Here is an 18,160-nt window from a genome sequence, read left to right as displayed (position 1 = left end):
TAGTCTAATCTAACCTGATCCCAGTTTAATGCAAGATTCTCCTGGCCCTGAGTGGAATACCAAAGGAAGCCTTCATGGCTGTGATTTAAGCAGAGACCTGCAGTGGCTTAGCTGAGGGACGTGAAAGGCAAATTCCAGACGGTGTTATGAATTATTGCGCCTTATGAACCTTCCTACTCTCAGCAGATGCCTGCTGCCATTTAAACAGCCACTAGATCAATTAGGAGTGAAAGGCACAAATCGACGCTGTACAAGGGCACTAAATTACCAGGAACTAATAATCCGCAGCATCGTGCCAGGTGGTGGGGGGCGCAGCCCCTGCCCCATCCCCACGGCGGCCGCGGTCACTGCACGTTCCTTCCTCACCGGCTGGAGGCAGGGTGGGCAGCTGCTGATGGTGTGTGGGTGTGCCGGTGCACGTGTGTGCACCTGGGTTGAATGTAGGCTGTCAACGAGAGCAAGTGTGAGCGTTGTGTAAGTGGGTTGTCCTAGGTGTTTTTATTGTGTGTGCACACACGGTGTTACGTCTCTGCTGTACTATGCACACATGGGTTGTGTGTATGGAGCTGGGGTGCAGAGTTTGTGTGCTGTGAATACAGGGTACCTATGCCCTCTATTGTATGCAGTGTGTGTGCAGGGCTATGTGTTATCTGTATGCAATGCGTGTGCGAGCATCACGTGTTTTGTGTACACAGCGTGCGTGGCATGTGGGGCGGGGAGGAGGGAGCTGCCGGTGACTGCGTCTCCCAGCTACCAGCCCCGGAGTTGGGCTGGGGGGAGAGGGTGAGCTCATCTGCCACTGTCCTGGCCTCTGCAGGGAGGAGAGTGATCAGGGAGGGCCTCTCTGAGGAGGTGACATTTGAGTTAAGCCTGGAAGGACGAGGAGGCAGTCAGGCAAAGGTCTGAGGGAGGGGCATGCCAAGCAGGGGAAAACGCAAAGCACTTCAGAGAGAAATGAGCTTGGCATGTTTCTGGAACAAAATCCAGGCGCTTGTGGCTGGAGCAAGGTAGGCGAATGGAGGGAGATGAAGTCGAAGAGGTGAGCAGCAGTCAGATCCGAGGTCTCACACAGAGCTGGGATTTTGGGGACTGGGGTGGAGGCACTGACCCCTCCACTGGGGGACAGCGTGCACCTTCCAGGCAGAGCTCTAGCATTGGTCCGTTTTATAAACCTCTCCCCTGCAGGTGTCAGATCTCCCGTGTGTGTGTGTGTGTGTGTGTGTGTGTGTGTGTGTGTGTGTGTGTGTGTGTGTGTGTGTGTGTGTGACGAGGGCATATCTGGGGTGTTTTCTATGGCTTCTGCCATCTCTCAGTAGAAGAAAATGTGCTTTCCATCCTCTCCCCCAAGTTAAGCAAGGACCCGTGGAGCACAGAACAGGCCTCCTGGTTGCTGCCATGGCCCCTCTCCCCAGCCCCTCCCTGCTTGAGCTGCAGTATCAGTTCCCAGATCCTCCCTTCATACCCCACCCTCCCCAGCCTCCTGCCTCTGGTTCCACCCACCCTGATCCCTGGATCCCTGAGCCCAGGAGTTCGGATGACATCTGCGCTCACCCACAGCTTTTCATATGAACCACAGCCAGGGTTGGTAGGGCTGCCTGTGGCTCCCGTGCTCTATCCACCTGCATCTCTCGACCACCCTGACCGCTACCTGCTACCTTAAGTGTGGGGACTGCTGAGATGCTCTGTACCACCCCTGAGAAACAGGCTCAGTTTCCCAGTGACTCAGCTGGGTTCTGTGGCTACAGTGATGCTATGGCCATCTTTAAGGCTGTTCCTGGCCCAGTTCCCAGCCCCTTCCCCAGTTGCCCATCCTACACCTGCCTAAGCGTTGACCTATATTTTAAGCTATCCTCCAACATCACCCCAAAAGACTGGGGAAGAGTCTGGAAGCCACCTTCAAGGAGTGCTTTCCAGAAGCCTCCACTGCGGGCCTGGGGTGGGGTGGGGTGACTAGGGCAGGGACCAGGAGGGCTGGGCACTTAACCCTCCCGGGACATGAATGCCCTTGTCTGAGCCAGGCAGGGGATCGGAAGGGGGGTTTAGGTCATGCGTGGGATACTGTTCCTATCATTCTTGACCTTCCCTGAGCTTCAGTCTGTCCAACTAGAAAATGGGTTTTAAGGAGTTCCTCTTCCCACTGTCCAGATCTCTCCCACCGTGTATCAGTACCCTTCAGAGGCTGGAAGCAGAAACGCGGAAACTAGGTCCCCAGTGCCTGGACAATGATGAACGAGATGTGAAAGACGGCCATTAGCCTTTATTTCCAGAGAGCCGAGGAGGTCTGACCTCCAGAAGAGCTCGCCTTCTCCCTCCCCGACCTTTCTCCATGCTTTTCCCTGTGTCGCCTCCCACCTGGCCGCCCCCTCCAGCCCAATCTCTCTCTTTTTTTAATTTTTATTTTTTTGAATTTTATTTAATTTATTTTTTTATACAGCAGGTTATTAGTTATCTATTTTATACATCTTAGGGTATATATGTCAATCCCAATCTCCCAGTTCATCCCACCACCGACCCCCCTGCCACTTTCCCCCCCAATCTCTCTTAAGCCGTTCAAAATTTGGAGAAAATAAATCTCACTGCACTAATTCAGGGAGAGTTTGAGCCTCGTCGGTGCAGAACAAATAAAAGGAGTGAACTGGCATGACATTTTACTGCAGAAGAGAGGTCATTTCCAGCCACTAATAGAAAGGATCTGACACAGACTAATAAAGAGAAATGAATTTCTCTAATGGCCTCATTTATCACATTCAGCACTGTGCCTCTGCCTGGCTGCTGGGAGGGCGGGCTGCCCCGAGTGCGGACAGTGCCAGGAGCGGGGGACGAGAGAGGACCTCAAATAAGATTTTATTATATCTTGTTTTCTTTTCGGAGTCCCCACCCCCAGCCCCACCCTCATCACCTCTCCCCAGGAGCATCTGAACCAAAAGCAAGCTCAAGATATGCAGTTCTTGTTAACGATCCCGAGAAATAAAGAACCCCTCTCCACAGAATTGCAGTCTTGTGCTAGCTTAAGAAGGTGATTAAACCGGATGTGTTGATTTCTACAGGGGTTTAAGCTATCATTTGGTTTAATTACTTCTGACATTTCTGCCTTCGTTGTTTTCTGCATCACCCAAATTCGCAGGCCTAAAATGCCCAGTCTGGGGCCAGGGTGCGTAGGGCTGCCTCTGGGAGCACCCCAAAGAGCCTGGGCCTAAACAGGGCAGGATTTTGGCTGAAGCCCTTTGCAGAGTTGAATGTCACCCTCTCTCCAGCAGCAGCGAGGCTGAGACCCCTCGCTGAAGCCCCAGATTTTCTTGAGGGCAAAGCGATCTGGGCCCCCCTCATCCCCCCACCCCCACACATATTTCTGGTGAGGCTTCTGAGAGCATCCTCAGGCAGGCGAGCTTCAGCGCCTTCCATTTTACTCCTCCCTCTTTCAAGACAGATGTTCTTACTACAGATGGCCCAATAGGTTTCCCTAACATTTTCGAAGACCCCTTGGGATGGAGACCATAACTTCCTTGGTAATTTTTACACTCGTATCTAACTGCAGGTTCCCCTATAAGGCTGAAGCTCATTTCCTTTTGCTAAAAGGACTCAAAAGAAGACAAGTGGACTTTGTTCTGTTTCCCTTCGTTCCTCCTTGGACAACCTGGGTTAAGAAAAACATTTCTTTCTGCTCATAGGGCCATAAACAGAGAAGCAGAGATAGGAAAAAGAAAGGATGCCAAAATATAGAGCTTCAACAGATAACAAACAAGGACCTACAGTACAGCATAGGGAACTATACTCAATATTTTGTAATAACCTATAAGGAAAATAATCTGAAAAAGAATATATAAAACTTATATATATATATAAACATATATATATATATAAAACTTAATCACTGTGCTGTACACCTGAAACTAACACAACATTGTAAATCAACTATACTTCAATTAAAAAAAAACTTTTTTTAAAATAGCACTTCAGAGAGGCTATAATGCAAAGAACACAAGAAACAGGGAACAGATATGCAGAGAGAAACAGAGCCCCACAGACTGGGGTTGGGGGGTGGCAATGACAGTCACACGCAGTGGGGGACATTAGTGTTGAGCTCCCTTTCTGGGTGATAAACCTTGTGATTCACAGTCATGCCACTCTGTCACTTCTGAGCCTCTCAGCCATCCTTCCCTTTGTGACCTTGGCCAGAACTGCAGATCTCAATTATGGGTCCAGCCAAGTGTGTGGCAGCCTGCCTGGCTGTCCACCACCTCTCCCTGTGACTGACCTTGGAGCCCCCAGGCCTGTCCTGTACCTCCCTTCACAGCCCAGTGTCATCACTCACCACCACCTGAGGCTTGGCTGCTTCCTCCGATGGGGACGGGGTGGGGTGTCAGAGCCTTTGGCCCTTCCTAGCTGGGATGAGAGTGGACGGTCCAGAGGAGGGAATGTATAGTAGGAAAGGAAAATTTCTGGATGGAGGTTTTTGGTGATGAGGTAGTGGGACCAGAGCCTGGTCAGGGTCAGACCTCTGCAGAGGACATTAGCCACTGGCCAGTGAGGTGGGGGTGAAGGGGGGCAAGCAGCGACCCAACCTGGTCTCCACGGACACACACAGCGGAGGTCTCAAGTTGTCAAAGGCCCACCACCCTGGAAACCCTACCCTTTATTTCTAGTGCCCCAGGTCAGGTCACTGAGATCACAGAATCAAAGACAATACCCTGAAGGCACCTTTCAGGACCACTCCTGCCCCTTTCCTGGGCATCTTTTCATGGCCAGAAGGCCCATTGCAAGGAGTCATTCTGAGAACTCCAGTGAAATCTCTCCTGGATGCTGATAAAATAGAGTCAGCATCATCAGAGCACACCCACGGTGCTTCACAGTATGGTCTCAGCTTTCTTGTCAGTGCTTCTCCTGGATAGACTCAGTGGAGAACATGGTAGTTGAACAGACAGCAGGTGGCCCCGGGCTCCTTGCACCTTCACCACCCCCCAAGGATAGACTTTGGAGACAGATAATTTAATCGTGTGACTCTGGGGCAAGTTACTGAATTTCTCTGAGCCTCAGTTTCCTCTTTTATAAAATAGGGATAATGCCACCTACCACAGAGGTTATTGTTAAGAATTATATGAAGGAACATGTAGAGTGTCTGGCACTTAGTAAGCTGTCAATTAACGCTTGTTCCATTTCCCTGGAATGGCACGGGGGCACCTTTTTTTATTCAGAGCAACATCGACACTATCCGCTCCAATAAACGTATAATCCCATCTCTACCGACTCATTTGGCAGGGAAACAAGCCCACATGCCAATTCAAATAGAGGCACAGAAAGAGGAGGAGGAGGAGAAGCAAAGTACAACTTACTGGAACTCGGAACCCCGTTTTTGAAACCAAAAAACACTGCCAGTAAGAAGTTATTTTTATTTCCCATAGGACAATTATTAAATTCTATTGACTACAGTTGTCTGTGCACAGATCTGTCTTCCTCACTTCATGAGGAGCTTCTCTGGTCCACGAACTCGTCTTACCTCTGAATTCCCAGCACAGTGCCTGGCACAGAGCAGAGGATGAATAAATATTTGGAGGATCAATGAATGGGGACAAATGAATGAACGAAGCGAGCACTGACAGCAAGTGGAGATTCTGAGACACAAGCCTAAAGTTCTTTCGGGCCCGGAATCCACTCCCCTGTGGTACCCAGGTCAGCTACAGCCATCTGGCAGCTTCTAGCCACAGTTACTACAAAGGGCCCCGTCTCCTCTGGGCTCTGCCGGGTGTGTGGGGTGAGGGCTGGCAGGGTCTCAGGGGCAGAGGAGTGAGTGTGAAGGAAGCGCTCGGCCGGCCCTCCTCTCCTCCCTCAAAGGCACCAGATGGAGACAGCAGAGGGGGGCGGGGGAGACCAAGCCAGCCGCTCCTGGTTGGATGTATTTTTACTTCAGGTGTGACGTTGAAACCATGCGGGTGTATTTTTAGTCCTGCCCAGTGGGCGGTGTGTTCGCCTGGGTTGCCTTGGAGAGGACTTCTTCTTGTTGCTAAATTGGAATTGCATCTGCTGGGTTCCTGGGCTCCAACCAGCTCTCCTCCCCCAGGTGGGCGGACAGGTCCATCCCTGGTGAGTGTGGGGCTCAGGGGAGGCCACAGTCTGCTTTGTCCCCAATCCTTCACACACACACACACACACACACACACACACACACACTCACACCCTTCCCTCCTGGCACATTAAAAAAAAAAGTAATAAATGTGAAATCTCAACAAACTGGTTGTTAAGGCTGGTCTACAAGGGCGAGAATACAAAGAACCTAAAACTTGAGACCTGGTAGGATCTCATCTCCAGCCCCTTTATTTTCTCCCCAGTTTTACTAAGAAATAATTGACATGCATCACTGTATAAGTTTAAGGCATGTAGCATGATGGTTTGATTTATATATACTATGAAATGATTACCACGATAGGTTCAGCTAACATCCATCTTCTCAGATAAAAGAGAAAAAGGAAAAGAAAATTTTTCTCCTTGTGATGAGAACTCTTAGTATTTACTGTCTTAACTTACCTATATATGATAGAGCAGTGTTAGCTACAGTCATCATGTTGTACATTACATCCCTAGTACGTATTTCTTGTATAACTGGAAGTTTGTACCTTTTGACTGCCCTCCTCCGTTACCCCCTCCTTCTACCCTTAACCTCTGATAACCACAAATCCAATCTTTTTTGCTCTAAGTTTTTTTTTAGATTCCACGTATAAGTGAGATCCTACAGAATTTGTCTTCCTCTATGATGTATTTTACTTAGCATAGTGATTTCAAGGTCCCTCTATGTTGTCAGAAATGGCAGGATTTCCTTGTTTTTTTTTCTTATGTCTGAATAATATCCCACTGTATATATATGCCACAACTTCTTTATCCATTCATCCATCAGTGGACATTTAGGTTGTTTCTGTGCCTTGGCTATTATAAATAATTCTGCTATGAACATGGGGGTGCAGATGTCTTTTCGAGTTAGTGTTTTCATTTCCTTTGGATCCCCAAAGTGGGACTGCTGGATCATAGGATAGTTCTATTTTTAATTTTTTAAGGATCCTCCACACTGTATTCTAGAGTGGCTGCACCAATATACAATCCCAACAACAGTGCACAAGAGTTCCCTCTTCTCCACGTCTTTACTATCACTTATCTCCTGTCTTTTTCATGATCAGCCTCTTCATTTTAAGGGGAGGTAACTCAGGAAGAGAAAATAGAAGTATCTTTCCTGCAGTTAGGCAGCTAGTGAGAGGCAGTTTCTATCCAAGTCACCAGAGAGCCAGCCAGTCCCCAACAAGAATGCACAGGGGGAAGGTTTGGTGTGGGAAGGGGAGCTCCATCCATTTTGTCATGGCAAAATGACAGTGACACACCCACACACATTTGGTGGCACTTTGTAACTTACATTTCATGTGCTTATTGCATTGAAACACCCAATATTTTTATTATTCCCATTTTACTGATTAGCGAACTGAGGGGCCATGTGGTTAAATAATTATATCAGGCTAGTAAGTGACTGAGTTGAGATTTAAACCTGGGTATCCAAACTCCAAATTTTGTGTTCTTCCCCCTTTCCCAGGTACTGTTTTTGAACCATTATTAGAATCACCTCATCCTCCTCCCCCTTTTTTTCTCTACTGGCCTTGAGTCCTATGTGTCCTGGGGTCACAGAACTGAGCTGCCACGTGTGCCCTTTGAGCCTCAGGACCCGTGCAGTACAAGACAGTCTCTACCTCACCAAACAGGTTTCCAAAAGAACTTTCTCTCATAATAATACTTCTCTGTGTTGGAGAAGGCTTTGACGTTTTTATCGATCTTTCATTTTCTCATCTTATGCCGACCCTGTGGGAAAGCTTATCTAAAGAGGTTACATGAGTAGCTCAGTGGTAGAATCAGAACCTGGGCTGAAGTCTTAGTCTTATGTTCTTTCCACTTGACCACAAAATGGTCCAGTGCTTGGGAAGATCAGAGAGTGGGGCTTAGAAGGGCTAGACTGGCTTAGTCCAGCCCTGGGGAGAAGCCATGGGCCATGTGAGCCCTCAAAGGCCCAGCTTGCTGGCTCCCCGCCCCTCCCACCGGACGCCCCCCCCTCCCATTCGCACCAGCGGGAGGCCCAATGGCTGGTGTCTCCCCTCTAGTAAGGGGGACCGATCCAGTCTAGTACTTGTCGTAGTAACTCCTCACAGCTGTGGCCACCATTCATTGTCAGCCTTGTCTGTGCCAAGCACTGTCAGCTGTTAGCACTGGTTATCTCCTTTAATCCTAACATAACCTTGTGAGGATAAAAGTCATTGGGATTCCAGGCTCCTGGATCTCTTATCTGTGTGCCTTGTCTTGGCGGGGTACCTGGACTTCTCAGCTCCGCCTCGGCCAGGTGGTGAGCTGTGGAAGCATCAGGACCCGCTGCCTCTGAACACGCCTGCTCTCTGGGCCAGGCAGCCGCAGCCTCTGGGCCTGCCAGCGGCATGTGCAGAGGCTGGGTCCGGGGCGAGGGCCTTCGAGATGCCGGCAGGAAAGGCAGGGAACAGGCTTTGCCTGGTGCCGGGGAGAATTGAGCACGGTTTGACTTTCAGATTACGGCTCCAGCAGGATCGCTCCCCTGACTGCAGTCAACAGCTACAGTTATGTTTTCTCAGATGTCAGTCAATCCAACTGCTTCCAAACGCAAGGAGTGTCTGCTGGAGCCCCAGCCCATAAAACCCAGCTCAGAATGCAGCCTGGAACATCTGCTCCCAGCACCTAGTCCAGAAACATGGTCCTGACTCTTCTGCTTGGAATGGCTAAACTTCTCCCACACCCTTCTCAGGCCACCTCACCCAGCACGTCCCAGGAATGACCAAGCTCTATGCCAGGGAAGGCACAGGGTTAAGCCCCGGGGTCAGCTCCCTGGAGACAGAACACCCCTTGGTCACAAGGTGGAAGAGTTCCCTCAAAGACAACTCATTAGGGAAGTGCCAGTTCTCAGGGTCCTGGCCAGGCAGCTGCTAAAGAGGACAGTCACACAGCAGCCAGCCCCTTCTGCCCAGCCCCAAGCCCAGGGGGCTCCCGCCTCCCCATTCACCAGCCCGGCCCCAGGAGAGGCCGCTTGGCTATCATTTCCCTTGGGCTTCAAAGCAGTGTTACCTCCTACACTGCGCGGTGGGCCAGAGGCCTTGCAGTCAATCCCACATATAGTTTTTTGAGCCCGTAAGATGTGCCAGTTTTATATTATAGCTACTTCCTATGCCTATCTTCTGGCCACTCCCTGGACTGATTCTTTTTAATTCAGAACCCCTCTTGGAACTTGACACGATGCTTACGCGTAGCAGAGCTCAGTAAATGTTTAATTGAACCGCAGTGCAGGACCACTCAGCTGGGAGCCCTTTCCTGTGTTGCCTCTTGCTGGATCGCCCCTCAGCATTTACCTTCTAGCCCGACCAACCCCTGTTTCCATTCCCCCAAACATCTCATAGCAGCTAATGGCTGCAGAGTCCTCTCCACATGCCAGATTCTTTATCCAGCACTTCATGGTATTATCTCATTTAATCCTCATGACCAACCTAATGAAGAGATGGCACTATTTTCAGTCCTATTTTACAGATGAGGAAACAGAGGCCCAGAAAGGTTTAGTGCCCAGTGGTGGAGCCAGAATGGAAACCCAGGCGATCGAGGTCCACAGGCCCTATTCTGCAGCCTGAATTTCACCTCCCTGAATGCACCAGATGCCTCACATGCTGAAAAGGCCACGGGGACCATGCTGGCCCCTTTGTTTAAAACACCCCCATCCCATCCCACCCCAGGCAGCAAACACTGATCTGTGTGTTAGATATTATCATATATCATCTCATTTTAGTCTAGCTATGACTATTTCCTTTTTTACAGTTGAGAAAACAGATTCAGAGGGACTAACTTTTCCAAGGTGACCAAGCTGGTTATCACCACATCTATTTTTAGACCTTGTCCCACAGCTCAGTACAGCTGCTCTATGGCCTTTGTCCCTCTAGCTATTGGACCATTAGGACTGAGCCCGAACTTCAGTGACCTTTAGAGGGATAGTCTCAAGGGAGCGATCTGAACATTGCCCACTGCCCTGTTCTGATCTTTCCCTAAACAAGTGCGGATTCTAGAGGGATCCAGTCTGAATGCAACAGGGGCAAACGTATTATAAACAAGGCATTAGCAATGTGTGCCGCTTTCGTTGAACTAGAAGTGGACTTCAGCTTGAACTGTCTAGAGCTGTGTCCCACATGGGCAGAAGCTCTGAGTGCGGTTTACAGAGAGATGAGACTGACAGGAAGAATTATAAACACTACACAGAAAGGCCGAGACTCTGACAGCTGAGAAACTAAAGACTGGTTTGATGTGGTGTTTCTGGAGCTGCTGGGAAGGAACTCATTAATGGATGAAACAGGAAAGCCTTGGAATCTACCTGGAGAACGTGGAGGCCTCGGGGCTTTGCTCAAGCAGATGTTAAGAGTTGGACGGCGCTGGGTAGAATCTAGGAAGGAGAAAATTCACTGCCTTGGGGTTCGGGTGAGAAATCACAATTGCAAACACTTACATAGCACTTATTCTGGGCCAGGTTCTAAGCGTTAATTCGTTAAGCGGGAACATTTCAAATTTAGAACCCGGGAGTGGGCCAGACAGGTCAGTGAGGGCCAAGGAGTGTAGAATTGTGGCTAATGCTATGAATTAAAGCATTCCACAAAGTCGGTTATAAAAGTGCTGGTAAAACTGGGCACCTGTAACTCAGCTACCTGCAGGGGTTTGTGCTTGAGGCTGGAGAGAGCCAACCGTGTGCACCTCTTCCCACCTCTGTTCAGCAGCACACGGGTAGCTTGAAACGGGCCATGGTGGATGCAGTTACACCACGGAAATCGACAGATGCTACATGAGGGCTCTCCCCTCCCCTCTCCCCCCAGAGCCAGTTAGCCAGCACACCAGCCTGGAACCATGGAATATGGACGGGTCCTGCCTCGCCTCTTTAAGGAATCCGCTCAACAGGCCCTGATTTAGTACATGCTCATCCAAGCTGCTGGGTCTAAGGTATTGTGTAAGGCGCTGGGGATAAATCAATGAAAACGCGTAGACCCTGACTTCATGGAGGTAACGATCTAGCGGTGGAAACAGAACTAATATTAACACAATCCGTTCAATTGTGAGTTAACGCCACAAAGGAGAGACACAGGGTCCTGCAGTCACCTCACCCTCCGCACCTGATTCGCAGCTCAATTCTCTGGCATTTTTCCTGGAGAAGCAAAGCACAGCTGTCCCCACCCTTCTCTAGCTGATCCTGCCTCCAGGCCAGCACTTCCTGTCACTAACAGGTAACTTCTGCAGCGCCCGGCGGGCCATTTCCTGGGTCCCCAGACAGTATTTCAGCCTCAGGGGCGGAACCCAGCATGGGCGGAACCCAGCATGCGCGGAGCCGTCTCAGCAGAGCCCCCTCCTCCCCCACTGCACCTGGCCAGGCCCAGCTCCTGCCACTGTTCTGCTCCCCAGGACATCACGGTTTCCATGGGAACCCACTCACTTCAAAGGGGAACGACGGAGACTGGAGGGGAGGAGGGATAGTGAAAGCTGGATCAACCTCACCCTCTTGGCCCCGTCTCTGTGCTGCTGGCAACCTAACCTCCAAGCTCCCGGCCACCTAACACCGTCCAGCCCACAGCACACCGGTGGAGAGGTGGGGAGGTGTGGTCCAAGCTAAATTTTAACTTCTTGGGGGGAAAACCCCAGGGGTGAGGTGCACCTGGGGAAGGAGGATCTGAGCTGGGTCCAAGCCTGCGGTCCCCGCTCCACAGGGCCTCCCCTCGGCAGACCCCTCTCAGCATTGCCCCTGGGCCACAAACACAATTACCCACGATGCGCATCCAATCATGGGGTCTGCTCGGATTAGACTGCAATCATTAATCTGAGCGGGAGCTCCCGGCTGCCTTGCTGATTAGCCCAGATGATGCTCTGGTATGATCCAATTAAAGACTGACTCTGCCGCCCGTCCCCCCTCCCCCCACCCCCCACCCCCCACGCAGAGTTTCCACATCAGAAGGAACCAATACATTTCATCAACACATCCTCCTACACAAATAAAACCTCAGGGCACCGGGAGGCTCCCTCCCTCTTGTCACACTGCCCGCTGCCAACCTGCGGGCCTGGCCAGGGAGGGGCCTCCCCCACCTTTGTTCTTCTTCGAAGTAGTTCAGGGAGGGGCCTCGGCGGGGACACCCAAAAGTCAGCACGGGGCACTAATCTCCGTGGAGAGGGGCTGCTTACATTTATGGACGTGAAATGCCAACTGCCTGATGTGTTTTGAGCAGCCAGGCCGCCTCCAGGCGGGCAAATTTAATCAGAATGACCCGACCCTATGGGAGGTGGAGTGCCTCCCCTCAGCCCGCAAGGGCGGTGGAGAGGGCAGCTGGCGTTAATGGGAGAGCGGTGGTCATGGGAGACACCCTGGGGGCCCTGGGGCAAGCAGGGCTGCAGAAGAAAGAACTGGGCAAGGGTGCTGATGTCCCTCTGCTCTGTCGTCCTGAGATGCCAGGCAGCCTTGTTTGGCTGGACTGTTGGTGGCTTCCAGCCTGGGATTTCTTCTTCATGGTCAGACAGCTGCAGAGATAATTTGCTCAAATGCCATGGGCTGTGAGGTGACAGCCCCGTGGGAGAGGGTGAATCTCAGGTGTGGAGGTGAGGCATGTCAGTTGAGGGAAGATCTGGGCCTTTGTACTTCAGGTGACATCATGGTGGACAGCTCCCTTGGGGAGGCGGCCCACCTCCTGGCTGGGCCTGGGTGGGGTCTGAGCCTGGGATCTTGGGAAGGGCTATGGAGCACGTGGGGGCCCTGTGGTGGGAACAAGGGAACGGTCTGCTTTGTGCCAGACATGGAGCCAGGTGCTGACATGGGCTGTCTCGTAATTCTTGCCGAACCGCTGATTAGGTTGTGTCCTGAAACCAACGCTCAGAGAGACGAGTACAAGGAGGAGGTAGGGCTCAAGCCTAGGTTTCCAGAAACTTCATGTTAGGCCACTACTTTGGGGTCTTTCTAGACTAAGATCTGTGCTCACTACAGGTCCCTGCCCCCGGGGGGCCGAGAAGGTGTCTGGGATCCGTCTCCAGTGCGAATATGAATCACCTGGGCTCTTGTCAAAGTGCAGATCAGGAATCCTCAGGTCGAGTGGGGCCTGAGATTCTGCGTCTCCAATGAGCTCCCAGGTGACGCGATGCTTCTGGCCCATGGACCGCACTTGGAGCAGCAGGGATTTAAAGGGGGTGTGATGACTGTACCCAAAGTCATCAGACCACGGGGCAGTTTTCAGAGGCCAGGCCACTCTCGCTCCCCGCTTCTGTTCCCCCACCAGGCACAAGGGGAGGCTCCAGGCCCTGTGCAGCCTCATCTTCCCACGCCCAGCTGCTCTGGCCACTGGCCGTCCTGGGAACACACCAGGCTCTCCTCTGCCGGAAGCTCCTGCCCCCACCCATGTCTCCTCCTGCTGAGCTCTCTGACTCAGCCTTGAAGATCAAACTCGACTGCCTCCCCCGTGAAGCCTCCTCTGGCAAAGCTCTGACCACTCTGTGTTGGTTTCTTGTTTGCATTATGTCTCCGTTCCTCGAGAGGCAGGGAAGAGCCCACGCGTAACCTTTATGATTTACCTCTTTCCCCCGGAGCCCAGCGCAATGCCTCCACGTAGTAATAGCAAGGGCTCAAGGCAAGTGTGAAGGAAGGACAGGAGTGTAGGTCCCGTGCTGGGGGCAGGGGAGCTGGGGTCCTCCTCAGGGTCTCTGACAGGTCCTGTGACCAGATCCTGGCATTCTCTGGGGCTGGGCTTGGCCTGTGCGCCGGGCAGGCTGGGGCCCGGGAGCTGTGTTATCCAGGCCTGGGAAGGAGGACCTTGTGTCGGGATCTAGGGACCGGGGCCCACTGCTTTGGACTCTCAACTGTTGGCATTAGAGGCATTCAGCTCATCTGAGCAACTAAAAATAATGCCAGTGATAGTGATCATGACGGCAATAATTACCACCATTGCCATAAAGCCACTGTCATGGGCGGGGCTGGGTGGGCCAGTCCACGTGTGACAGGAGTCAGCGCCCGCTGCAGCGCACGCTCAGCCAGGGGTCGGCCCCGCTGCTGATGCACGCGAATGTATGTATGTGGTCACACGAGTGAACGTGAGCAAGGGTCCAACCTCAAGACTGAGCCCTGACTTGGGCATCTTTTCTTAGTGATGTGGGCTCCCCATGGATAAAGGATGACCGAAACCCCTGCTGGGACCTCGCTCAGGTCTGCCCTCAGAGGACCGTTTCTTCACCCCAACAACGTACACAAGACAGACCGGAATTTCCCTGAGCCCTTCCCACCCTCTGCTACATTCAGGGCCCAGCCCTGGGTACAAGGGGCTGACGCAGAGTAAAACGAGACAAGCCACCTGCTCTCAGCAAACTGCCCATCTCGGGGAGGGAGCCAGAACCTACACAGTCGTGTACAACCTCTATTGCTAAAAACCAAAGACTACCATGAATCACAGTGTGGTCCAAGCACCAGCTGCATTAGAGTCGCCTGGAACGCTTGTTAAACATTCATACCCTCCTCCTACAGCTTGACCTACTGATTTAGCATTTCGGAGCACGGAGGCCAGATACATGTGTTCTGACGAGCGCTCCCGGTGGTTTCCAGGCGTACTAAAGCTTTGCTCACAACAGAGTCCTGGACGGCGAGGGCTGGAATGAGGGCGACGACGGGGCACGTGGGCCAGGACAGTCCTGAGGCAGCTGCCCGTTTGCTGAGTGGCGGGCTCTGATGCTCGTCAGGCCTCATCTCCCCAGCTGGGCTGAGGAAGAGGCCCTCCTGGAAGACACAGCCCAGGCCTCATCTCCCTCCCTGGACAATTCCAGGAAGTGGGAGCCAACCCCTGCATGGCCAGCTGAGGGCTCTCTGGAGTGACTTCATAGAGAAGGGACCTGGCCCTGGCTACTGGCTTCCATGAGCCCACCTGCTGGCCTGCACTCACATCTCTCATGGCTGAGCTGGGCCTGAGGCCGCTTGGGGGCTCCTGCACGTGGCCCGGCTGAAGTGTCTCCTACCTGTACACAGCTCGCTTGTCAGCCTCCAGCTGGGCCTGGGGGTCGATGGGGGCACTGGGCACAGGTGTGCTGGCAGCAGCCGAGGGTGCGGAGATGTGGACAGCCTGGGCCTTAGAGGGGGCCTGAGCGGTCGCCGTCATCTGCAGAGACAGAGAGGAGGCGTGGGTTAGTAGGGCCAGGACCGCTGGTTCCCCAGCTGGAACTGTGAGGTCCACCTCATCCTGTGGGGTGATAAGAGAACGTGTATGAGAGAAATGTGAGGGTATAACGAGCGTCCATTTGTACATATGCTGCAGTGGGGAGAAAGCTGGTGTTTCCTCAAATGAGAAAATTCTGGGGAACGATTTAGGACCATCCAAAATCAGGTGGTGCGGAAGTGAGCTCACTTTAAAAGCGACCTAGAGGGGCTAGGGGCCTAGATGGGGAGGGTGGGAGGGAGGCTCGAGAGGGCGGGGATATGGGGATGTATGTATACATTCAGCTGGTTCACTTTGTTGTACAGCAGAAACTAACACAACATTGTAAAGCAATTATACTCCAGTAAAGATGTAAAAAAATAAAATAAAAGTGATGGTTCTTAATGCAAATTAAGGTGGTGGCCTCTGGCCAGAAGCAGAAAAAAACAGAATGATGAACCCTTTAAATTGTGCTTATGAGTCCCTTGGGCTGTACTGGGCAGTGTTAGGTTTGATTTGATGACTTTGGAGAACAGGAAAAAAACAGCTGAGTCAGTTCTCAACTGGGCAGAGGTTTATCCCATTTAACGCAAGCCAGAGGTAACTTCTAATGGTTTTGACTGACAACTGAGTGTTCTGCGAATGTGGTTTACCTGGGCCCTTGAAGATAAGCAGGCTGTAGTGGACAATGAACAGATTTCTGTTCTTAGCCGTAACAAATATTTAGGGTAGTAGTTCTCCTCCTATGTTACATGTTTTTGAAGGTGACCCAGGGGCCCCAAGTTTGTGCCCATCAGAGCCCCTTTTAAAAATATATTCTATATTGGACTTTCCGTATAGGATTTCATTTAAAGAAATGGTTAAATGGCTTTTAAATTTTGGGTAACCATCGTAACAGAACTTAATGCTTTTATATTTTATTTTCCTTAAATGGATCCCTGAAATGTCACGTGGGGTGACATGCCTCAACTATTGCTTTCCTCCAAACGGCCCACACAGCCTGACAGGTCTCACCCACTGTGTTCTTGGACTTGACACCCTTGTCTACCTCCCGAGCTAATACATTGTTCACACCTTCATCCCCGGCACCCAACTGACACAGACTGGATGCTTAGTGTTTGCTTAGAAAATGAATGAGGGAATAAACAAGTGAACACACCTTGAAAGAATCGTATATTTTACAGCTGGAAAGTTTATCATATGATCTAGGTCCCTGCTTTCTGGAAGGAAGAGTACTGTCCTTCCACGAATACCAGCACAAAACACTTGCTGTCTCATTTTCTTCATTAGATCTCTGTTCACGGGCCACATCTTCACAGTGAAATAGAGTCCCTCTGCCCCTGCTATCCCCTTACTCTGCCTTATTTCACAGCCCTTATTATGACTATATATTTCACAGCCCTTATTATGACTATATGATACTATATATCTACTTGCTCAGTTATTTTCTCTCCCACCTCCAACTCAAATGTAAGCTCAAAGAGGGCTGGTTAACAGTTGTGTTCCTAGGGTCTAGAATAGCCTGGCACTAGTCAATGCTCAACAAATATTTGTTAAATGAATGAATTAATGAGTGATGGATGGTAAATAAAATTGAGACTATAAAAGAAATATACTGTATCCCCATCATTTTTTGTTAGGAAGAAATATCCTTGTCACTGTTAGCTGAGCTGGGGGAACTTTCCCAAACTCAGTGCTAGACAGAGCATCATGGTACCTGGAGGCCAGGAAGGTACCATGCTTGACTCTTACTGTCTCCTGTTAATAGCTTTTTGACTTTGAGCAAATCCCTCAACTTCCCTAAGTTCCTCCTTTTCATCAGTAAGCTAACTGGTGTCCTTTTAGGATTCATGAGTATTAAAGAGGTGCTATAAGGAAGAAAGTAGAAACAAATGCTGTTCTAATTTTCAAAATACAGAAATAAGGTGGAATCAGACAAACTAAGTATACTTCTCATCTTCACATTGACCTGGGCTAGTTTCTTTCATTCACCAATGCAACTGATTATTTTTCCCAATACTTCTCAAGTCGCCACCATGTACTAGGCACTGGGGTGACTAGGATGAATGCCTGCTATGATGGAGCCCAGTTCTGGGTTTAACATGACTACTGAACTGGCAGATCAGGAAAATGGTAGACATTTTCATTTACATGGTGTAAAGGACCTCAGCAAGGTACCTCCCGTGATATCCTCGTGGAAAACATGGAGCGACGTGGTCTGGTGGACAATTGTGTGGATTAGGAAGCTACACCCAAAGGAAGACAATTAAAGGAGAGATGTAAGAGGGAGGAGGGCTTCTAGGAGATGCCACCTGCTTTCTCCTCAACTCTCTTCTTCAATATTTTTTATCAGTGATTTAGAGGATGTCTGAAGAAATGCTCAACAAACTTATGGGTGACATGAAACCGGGATCCAAACGATCTTCACAGATTTTGGCAGCGTGCTAAGTCTAATAAGATTAATTCTTGTCTAATAAGTTGGAATTTAACACTTCCAATGCTTCGGCAAAAAAAAAAAAATCGATAATATAAGTGTAGAAGAGGAGAGACTTCGTTTAGCAGCACGTTTTAGTTGATGGAAGGCTCAGTATGTCCACGGTGTACTGTGTCTGTCAAACAAACAAACAAACAAACAAACAAACAAAACCCCCAAACTGATGCTGTGTGAGGACCCATCAGCAGAGGCGCAGCTCACACAGAGCTTCCAGCCCCACCTACTAAGCTGAGACAGGTGCAGGTAAGTACACTCAGAGGAGAGTGGCCCAGGCTGCTCAAGGGATTCTGAGGAATATTTGCAGGAATCTGCAATGTTAAGAAAGATCTGGGGGATGGGAGGGAGATGGAGGGACGTGAGAGCCCCCTTTGAATATATGAATGAGGGATTAGATTGTGTCAGTTCTGTTCTGTATGCCCTAAAGCGTCAAACTACAACCGATGCATTA

The 18,160-nt window shown here is 50.6% G+C and overlaps 1 protein-coding gene across 3 annotated transcripts in view; it reads right to left on the bottom strand.

Moving 5' to 3' along the window:
- Positions 1-18,160, bottom strand: part of PKNOX2 (PBX/knotted 1 homeobox 2) — a 256,409-nt gene that overhangs the window by 46,338 nt on the left and 191,911 nt on the right. For all 3 annotated transcript variants that reach the window (XM_082629707.1, XM_082629708.1, XM_082629709.1), the window contains one exon: positions 15,043-15,182. In XM_082629707.1, coding sequence (XP_082485833.1) covers positions 15,043-15,182 — 140 coding nt within the window. The remainder of the gene's footprint in view (positions 1-15,042; positions 15,183-18,160) is intronic.

This window comes from Mesoplodon mirus (assembly GCF_964341445.2).
Source record: "Mesoplodon mirus genome assembly, chromosome: 7".
NCBI classification, from domain to species: Eukaryota; Metazoa; Chordata; class Mammalia; order Artiodactyla; family Ziphiidae; genus Mesoplodon; species Mesoplodon mirus.
The sequence above is the reverse complement of the archived record's forward strand: the minus strand, read 5'-3'. Positions and strand labels throughout refer to the sequence as shown.